This window comes from Pinus tabuliformis, chromosome J, assembly GCF_031772625.1.
Source record: "Pinus tabuliformis cultivar Carrire ecotype Pingquan chromosome J, CPIR1, whole genome shotgun sequence".
Lineage (NCBI taxonomy): Eukaryota > Viridiplantae > Streptophyta > Pinopsida > Pinales > Pinaceae > Pinus > Pinus tabuliformis.
In genome coordinates this window covers 1,131,904,765-1,131,914,481 of record NC_142295.1, presented here as the reverse complement: position 1 = coordinate 1,131,914,481, position 9,717 = coordinate 1,131,904,765, and the positions used below count along the sequence as shown (strand labels likewise).

Below are 9,717 nucleotides of genomic sequence, written 5' to 3'. Positions count from 1 at the left end.
CACAAACTCATCGACATTTTTAAAGTCTCCTCCTTTTCACCATGTCCCCAAAATGAAACAAAGGAATCTTACAGTGGATTCATCATGTCTTTAGATAGGCTACATAACATGATAATACCATGGGAAAAATCATGGGTTACAAAACCTTAGAGCTCATAAACTAGCAAAGGTAAATTGACTATATGACCCAATCAAGTTTAGGCTAACTACCTTAATAATATTGAGAAAGAAGAGGATTTTTACAAACATTTAGTGTTTTAAATTAGTGTGATTCTCATTATATATTGAATATATAAAAAATGATTTTGTGTGAGGTTTATGGATTGCCATAAATAATGAGGTAAAATCATGGGCTCTCAAGGATTCTAGAAATTAAAAGCAAGGTCAAGCATTTAATAAGTATCATATATTCATCCATTATCATATGGTTTCTCCTTCACCATTTTACTCCTCATTCAATTTATTAAAATGCAATAATCCATATCCTATTTCTAAACCTTATGCACTCTCACTAGAGAAATAATCCATATCCTATTTCTAAACCTTATGGACTCTCACTAGAGAGAAAACCATCTTGCCGAAATTGGAGCTCATTTAGAAGAAGTTTTTATTAGTGCAAAATATGGGGCATCAATCCTCATGCCCATCCATTGAATCAATTGTGTTCTTAATAAGTGTAGACCATAGCAAACACGTGGATGCACTTGCATGCTTAATAAAACATGAAGTTATGGCCATCCTTCTTGGGAAACAAGCTCATAGTGTTTTGGAATTGTATAAGATTATTTGGAACACATGTATCCTCCTTTATTGCTCTAACCTACTCAACTTCCACAAGGCTATGAGGAACATCATACCATAGTGTGGAGGGTAGGATTAAAATCTCAGTAGAGAGGTTTATTGCATTGGTTATGTTGTTGAAAAATAGTTGGCATGGCCAAATGTTGTTGTTAGAAAACATAAGATGAAAAAATAATGGTGAGATGAAGTCCTAATTAGCATGATACACAAATATATTTTCTTGTCACCATTGGATTCATATTCCAAGGTCTCTTAGACTCCTCAATGACTCTTCACATTCTTTTGAGTTTCTTTGTGTTATTTATCAAGAGAATAATAAATTCACCATAATCCTTAAGGATTAGGTTTCCAACGTTTCCCCTAAATCCAAAGGGGTGTATGTGAGTCCAAGAAGAGAGCTAAAATTTGAAGTGGATAATAGCCAATGACTGAATGTGCTCTCTAAATATGATAGTTTAAGGAAGACTACAAACCAAATGGCTAAAAAAAACTCAAGTCTTCTACTAAATGGTAATTTAAGGTTGAACACTAACTCTGGAACTTTGCTCGAAGTAGTTCCTAGAAAAATTCTAAATCTAGCTAAAAATTGATATATTTTGGTAAATGTAAGTGCTTTCTAGTGGTGGTTTAAAGATGACCACAATTTATTTCCTAGAAAAAGCAATAATTATTCTACTGAGTGGTGGTTTCAGGAGGACCAAAAACCGAACCATGCTTGTGGAACATGAAACTATAGGCTCTAACTATAACACTAACTCTACCTTTTGGTAACTCTAGCTCTAGGCTCTATGTTTCGGTTCTGATTCTAGTCATGGGTTTGGCTCTCTTGTTTATTTTTTATTAATAGGACTTTGAAAGTTAAAACTTGATTGTTAATCACTAAAATTACCACCCTCCCCTATTAGATACAAGGTGAGAAGATGAAAATATCTTCATTGCAAGATGTGTCAATACTTGAGAATGAATTCTATGGTATGACTAATATATCTTCTTGGTTATTGATCATGGTTACTAGGAATAATCCATCCAAGGTGAATTTTTTCTTGTGTAGGGTTCTTGGAACATCTATCTAAATGATGAGTATGTTTTCCATAATGCTCATAAGGATGAATACCAAAACACTAATCCTTCATGTGGTCAACTTGATGATAATATTGGAATTTGGGGATCTAATATGGAAGTGGAGAAAATGAAGATGATTTTTCTTGAAGGAACCCAACATTTTGGAGTTGAATTGGTTTGGAGTAGTCTAGAATGTGAAAAATCACTTTTTTTGTATCTAAGATTAGTTATGTTCTTGTTGTTGATGAATTCTATCCAATATCTGATGATGGGCTTGAGAAATGCAAGTGTAACTTCTTCATCTTCATTTGAATATGCTTTCAACGTGGTGTAATGTGATGTATACTAATAATAATCTTTCTCAAACTAAAAAATTTCTTTTTTAAATAAATAATAGTTCCAAATGTTGATTCCTTTAATTTGGGGAATTTTGAGGTAAAAAAAGGGCCTCAAAACAAAAAATGTACTAAAAAAATCAAATTTAAAAGAACCAATAAGATTCAAGATGACAATGCTATTCCTATATGTTTTTTGAGGAAAAAGAATAATTTTTTTTTTTTTTTTTTATGGTTTATCTCCTTATAAGTTTACCCAAATGTTGAGTGTATACACTCGTTTTATGTGAAATCAAATTATGCATCCAACGAATACCCACTCTGCATATATTTGAGTAGACCCACACCTAGAAAATATTGAAAATACATGAAAAAGATGTGTTTCTCTTAGGGTGTTGAATGTTTAAATATAAGAGAGTTCTCATAGTCGATCATTAGCCATGACCCTTCATGCTCTTTAAATAGGGATCATGGACCAATTGGTTGCTAAGCCACATATCAATAGTCATTAGTATGTGGGAGAATATGAGTCATTAGATCACTCTATATCTAAAAATATATCATCACTATCAGATTAAAATGAAACTATTCCATACTAAAGAAACAAACTTTCACCTAATAAACACATTAGACCATGCTGATCTTAAATAACTCATAAGTGTCTAAAAATCCTAACATCAACCCTTAAGAACAACTTGATATAGGATTGAAGGATTTACAAAGGTGAGACAATAGGAGAAGGAAGGAAGCATTAGAGCCTATCCCCCTTAGTGACAACTTCATGAACTCCTACTATAGATCAAAGTTTATAAAAAATCACTTATATAAGAGACTTTGTGTTTTTTTTTTCAACTTTATCATCTGTACAGAAAAATAACACTTCAATATCTCGATCATGAGTGAGATTTCTGATAAAGTACATATGGATCTCAATGTGTTTGTTCTGTTGATGCTAAATTGGATCTTTAGTGAGATTGATGACACTCTGATTGTCACACTAGAGGGTGGTCAGATGTTGTTGTTGGAATCCAAAATCTAAAAGGATTTGTTGAATCCATATGACTTCTTGACTTGTGTTAACCACTGCTTCGTACTCTGCTTCTTTCGTTGCAAGAGAAATACCTTGGTTTTTTTTAAAAGCCCAAGTGAAAGGTTTGGAACCAAGATTGAAAATGTAACTTGTAGTAAACTTCCAATAATTGAGGTTGTCATCCCAATCTGAATCATTGAAACCAATCAACAAAGGAATCCCCCCTGAACTATAATGTATCCCAAACTTAATTACCCCGCATATACCAAAGTGTCATTTTTGTTTTTTTCCAATGAATTTCATGTGATGTTTGCATATAATTGACAACAAGACGAATGAAAAAACAAATATCAGGGTGGGTATGATTCAAATATAAGAGGCTACAAACTAACTGATGGTACAAAGTGGCATCAACTTCATGTGTAGTGTAGGTGGTAGTAAGTTTGACTCTAAATTGAAAGGGAAAAGGGGTTGGTTTGCAATCTTCCAGGGGATGGTTTAAAATACATCCACTTTCACTCCGTTCAACATCCACTCTCTCTCCATTCACACATTTTCTCACCTCTATTCCACCACCATGTCATCACATTAGCTTCACTTTCATTATTAAATGGGTTACCTTTGTGTTTTCCAAAACATTATTAATTCTTTGTATTTTTAAGTGAATTTGTGGTTAAACTTTAGAAAATAATATGCTTATACTTATACCTAACAATTGGAATGAGTTTGTTGACATGTGTAGGTTAAAAGGAAGCTTCCAAAAGCCTCTTATGTGGCCTCCCAAGGCTAAATTCGAATTTGAGAAGATATACCTCATGGAGAAGATCATGGAGGAAAGGGTTATGTGTCACCATTGGTTGAGAGATATGTGGATTTGGAGAGGGAATAGTGGATCCAAATTTATGAGTTTGTTATCATAACTTTTGTATAAATAGGAGCGTTATCTCCTTCATTTGTAATCTTAATTTTTAGAATTTAGAAACTTAGTCTTTCATTTGTAATTTTAGATTTTAGAATCATTGTAATGTAGAGTTTAGGACCTCTTGGAATGCAGAACTTGAAGCTTGTAATTGCAATTTGCAATTGAGGATAAATAAAGTGGATTGGATTTTCTTCTACATTTGACTTCTTTCTAGGTGTGCTTGTGGAGCTATGGAGGGCCCCCATTGCCTCACTTGCATACTTTTTTTGATATAGTAAGCTTTAATTTATGTTTTTAATTTCATTAGTTTAAAGATCTTGATGCTAGAAATATAAATGAATAGTCTCTTGTAAGAGAGATTTAATATTTCCTGTAATCAATTTGAATTATGTTTAAATGCCTTAATTTCTTATTTTATTGATTAAGATGGTTAGAAATAGTAATGAATAGTCTCCTGTAAGGGAGCTTCAATATTTCTTTCACTTGTCATAATGTCTTTTAATTTTTAGATTTCATTTTGTTAAATGACTAAATAGGTATTGGAGATCCCAATGAAAAACCTCCTGTAGGGGAGCTTTGGCATATCTTCACCTAGCTTAGTTTATTCTGTCTCTAAGTCCATATATATTAGATGATCCTCAAAGTTTACTTAGCAGATTGATAGTGAATGAAACTCTAATTTGCATCCGCATTTTAGACCCAAACATTTTGGCGCCGCTGCACGGGAGGATGATTTAGAGATAGACTTAGGAAGTCATTTTTACTACAATTTCTTTTTATGGACTAACTTGTGAAACCTGGTGACAACAGAATCTTCATAAAGGAGTTCAAGTTTGAGATTTTTTTTTTTTTTTTGTACTTAGTTAGTTTCAAATTCAGTTTTTAAACCTCCCATTTCTGAATAATCCATCTACGGATGAGAAAATTGAAAATGTTGAACAAGTACTTCTTTGAGAGTAAGAACAATATCGAAGATCAGTTCCAAAAGAACCTTGTGCCAACTCCAAGAATAAAACAAGTTACTCACATCTTTGCAAATAACCAGGTAAAAATGTTAAATCTTGATGTGAGCATTTTCGAATTCTTAGTCCGTAGGTGGCTTCACTGGAAGAATTCTTTTACCTAGGAAATAAAAAAATATTTCAAGTTAAATAGAATAGATTAGAAGAATAAAACGAGATCTTGTAGAGTTTTTTTTTTAGTTTAGTTTTCAAAAAATAAAAATAATAAAAAAAACATCAACATTTCTCAAGAATAAATTTACTTGAGCTACTTCATCCACACTAACCCGTAAAAAATAATAAAAAATAAATAAATCACTAAGTTAGTATGCTCTCTTCGTGCGCTTCGAGCAATTAGGAAGATAAGAAAATCTACTGATTTATTTTCAAAAATAATATAAAAATATGCAATTAGGAAGATCAGAAAATCTACTGATTTATTTTAAAAAATAATATAAAAATATCTTGCTCGAAAATTGCACAAATCATTAAAACTAAAGCATTATAAGAAATCGAAATCATTTTTTTTTAAATTCATTTATTTTCGATTTCAAATTTAAAAATTAAATCTGTAGTTTAGTGATTTGATAATTGTGTTAAAACTTCTCTGAATAAAACTTCTTGGCATATGATTTCTTTCTCTGCATATGTGCTGGGATCATTTCTTCAAACAAGCCAAATCTGCATATCAACAATTCAATGTCAATATTTAAAGAAGAAATTTGCCATATCTTTAAAGAAGAAATTTGTGATAAAAATCATCCACAGTACAACAAAACAGCGGCTAGAGGTAGCTACCTGTGTTACAAAAACCTGTAGACCATCTTCTTGACCTCTTAAATCATCCCTACATTAAAAAAAAAAACAACAAAGAATAAAATTTAATTAAGTCAGTGAATAGATAGAAGCAATGCATCCACAATGGACAGGCTTTTGACATGTAGTGCATATCCTCCCGCCAGCATCATCTGAGTGAAATGTTTCACATAATCTCATTTGCTCATACACAAACCCGCATGAATCGCAGAGCTCTGCAAATTCTCCATTTCTCAGTCATTGCAGCTCTGCATTTAGTATTAAAGCACGCTTTTGAGGTAGACATGGTGGATTCCACACCGTTTTATTTTCTTCGCAGTTTCGAATCAAATTTCAACCTGGAAGCATAAAGATTATTGACTGAGAATGGCATCTATTCCCATGCATAAGATCATATGTAAATGTCCACATTCACAAAGAACCGAGAGATTTGTGCCACATCGTGGAACAACAGCTTATGGTTTCTTTAGATACAGATCTTGACGTCGCTCTGGGTATTTCTCAGGGTGGACAAAATAAAACACTGTGCACAATTCAAATCTTGGGATAGGAGGACTTATCAAATATTTCTAGAAGCGAAGACGCTACAGAGAACAAAAGTGAGAGGGTGGATAATTGTTTGCCTGAAAAACATGGTTAGAAATTTGTTGTGCCTACTTCTATTAAAGACCATCACTCAGAGTTTGAAGCGCCAGAATGTATTTCTCTGTTAGATGTTAATGCTGCTGAGGCTATAAAGGTACACAAACATGTAAAAGCAGATACGAGTAATGGCACTCGAGGTAATAAAAAACACACTGTGACCAAAGAATTCGACAGCCACACCCAGGTAAAGAATTCAACACTTCATTTAATGGAAAAGGAAGGTGATTTGCTAAATGATTTAGGAAACTGCAAGAAAAGGGCCAAGGAAATTAGGGCCCTGGATGAGGCAACAGATCAGGCTCGAGCATAGTCAGTCTTGTTGGAATTTGAGAAAATCAAAATTGATAACCTGAATTCGGAGGCAACCAAAGTTGAGGGGATAAGACACCAGAATTTTGATATTGGCAATATTGAAAGTTTTGGTGTAAAAATATGCCTAGTTTGTAAAACATTCACTTTAGCGACCATCACTCTTGTAAATGCAAACATGGACAATTGCCTTGCCGAAGTGTCTAAGATGGAAAAACAGATTAGAATGTGAAAACAGAAATCAAGAACACGAAAGAAGCAGTCAATAGTTGATATTTTTGCAAAGGAACCTCTAGTTCAAGTTAGCCTGGACTATCTAGACAATTTCCAAATGTATGAGGACACAAACGAGTCAGAATGTTCGCATGGTATGGATGTAAATTCAGACTAGTTGTAGATGGCATAGCCAATGGCACGCTGAAATAAAGCAAGAAAGCAGTTCAAACCAATTCAGAAACTGCAACTCGAGATGACTCATCAACTCTTAAATGCAAAAGAAAGCATAAGGCTAAATCACAATACTTCATTCGTAGCTTTCAGAAGGGACCAAGTACCATTTTGCTTGGCCTGATCTATCACTCGTTGGCAGTGAATAGATGCCTTTAATTATAACTCAGAGTGGTATCAAGATTGGAAGATGACAAAGAATCCAAAAATAATGGAGATCTCATAAATCCTCAAAAATCCATGAGGAAAATTAGGTTTTTGTTATTAAAATAAGGAAAATATCACGCTAATTCCTCATGCAATCTCACACCTCTTCGAGAAATAACTGTAAATTGTAGATGCATACCTGGGCCGCTACACCACCATGGCTACTGCCTCCATGCTCTATTTCACTGTATAAGCAACGTTTCATTATAAGCACGCCTTTCTTAAACATGGTTGTCCCGCTCGAGTCTTTGAGGAAGGAGCACGAAAGACTTCTAATGGAAAATCGATCTATTAAAGAAGCAATGACGAACTGTAGCTATTACCAATGTGGACGACCTATGATGCTCAAGGAGATGTCTTTGGAAGAGCAACAACTACAGTTTGAGAACATGAGATTAAAAAAATGAGGTGCAGAGAGTTGCTGCGATTGTAGAAAATCTGCCTGGAGCATCACTTTCTCCTGTACACGATACTTCTCTGAGTCTGGCAACTGGTAGCGCTGGTGTCATCAATCTTGTAAATCCTACTTTCAATTCCCTGGACGGGCTTTCCACTGTCGATGTTGCAGGCCGACACGGAAGTCCAAGTGGGATCGACAAATCCTCCGCAAAAGAACTTGCCGTGGCATCCATGAATGAACTCATCAGAATGGCTGGAATGCAACAACCTTTCTGGATCAAAAGTCCTCACGATGGGATAAAGGAAACGCTCAACCATGATGAATATTTTCGCCAATTCCCGACGGTCAATGGTCCGAAACCGCTGGGATACCGAACTGAGGGAAGCAGAGATGTTGGCACCATGCTTATGAATAGCATGGATCTAGTGGAGATACTTATGAATTCGAACTGTTATTCAGAAATGTTCCCATCAATTGTTTCCAGAGCCACGACCTTGGAGGTCTTATGCGATGGTATAGGGGGTACCATGAATAACAAACTCTAACTGATGTATATGGAGCTCCATGCTCTCTCACCGCTTGGTCCACTTAGAGAATTCTATTTCTTAAGGTTCTGCCAGCAGCTTGGTGCAGGAGTCTGGGCCGTCGTAGATGTTTCTGCAGACAGTTTAGTGGAGAACTCAATTCCGGTGAATTGCAAGAGGCAGCCATCGGGATTAATAATTCAAGACCTCCCTGGCAATTGTTCAAATGTTACATAGGTAGAGCACATCGATTATGACCATAGAGGTGTGGACTGCATGTATCATTCTGTGGTCAGCTCCGGATTGGCGTTTGGATCTCAGCGTTGGCTCTCAGCACTGCAGCACCAATGCCAACGTCTAGCTCTCATGGAAATAAATGCATATACCACTGCTTTCCCAGATCCCAGAGGTCGGCAAAGCTTGCTGAAACTTGCTCAGCGAATGACGAGTGATTTCTGTGCTAGTCTGAGTCCATCGGCGGTTCACAACTGGGCTAAGTTATCTGACAACGGTGATGAGGATATTCGAGTGTCCACACGGAAGAACATGGAGAAACCCGAGTTTCCTGGCCTTGTTGTGCTCACAAGCCACAACAGGATAGCAAGCATCTATTGGAATCTAGCATTCATTTGTTGTAGCAAATATGTCCAAATCTAGCCCCAAATCTCTTCTTGATGCATCCAAGATGAGCAATATGATGGATAGAATGGAGTATAACACATATCACATTTTTATAAGCTTTTTTCCGTTCACATTCCATGAGACACAAATAGGGAGTTAATTTATTTTTCATGGATATTTATTAAAAATCACTGTTATCAACATCATGAATTGGATTAAAATTACATTTTTGATTTTCCTTAAGTTTTACTTTGGCATACAATTTTTGCATAAGAATTACTAAGGGAATGGCCATTTTTTCTTGAACACACTTATGTTATTTATGCCAAGTTGTTATAGACATTTTTGTGCCTTACAGCATGAAGCATGAAATGTCCATAATCTAAGGGATCCAAAGTCCCTAAACATATTGTTCCTACCCCTAGAGGAACAAGGTCAGCAAACCACAACACTGAATAAAAGTTCTCCACCTGAAAACACTAAAAAACAAGGCAATTCTGGATCATGTCAACTGCTCCACTGAGCATCTGCGCTGAATGTCAAGTGCTCCACTGTCTATCTGCGTTGAATGTCAACTGCAAAGAAGGCTACCTGCGC

General features: G+C 35.3%; 1 protein-coding gene across 1 annotated transcript in view; it reads left to right on the top strand.

The window, feature by feature from the left end:
• Positions 1-6,737: 6,737 nt before the first annotated feature.
• Positions 6,738-9,717, top strand: part of LOC149231062 (homeobox-leucine zipper protein PROTODERMAL FACTOR 2-like) — a 34,296-nt gene continuing 31,316 nt past the window's right edge. Inside the window, exons 1-3 of the mRNA XM_089381529.1 lie at positions 6,738-6,749; positions 7,990-8,475; positions 8,737-9,075. Of these exons, the coding sequence (XP_089237655.1) occupies positions 6,738-6,749; positions 7,990-8,475; positions 8,737-9,075 (837 nt within the window). The remainder of the gene's footprint in view (positions 6,750-7,989; positions 8,476-8,736; positions 9,076-9,717) is intronic.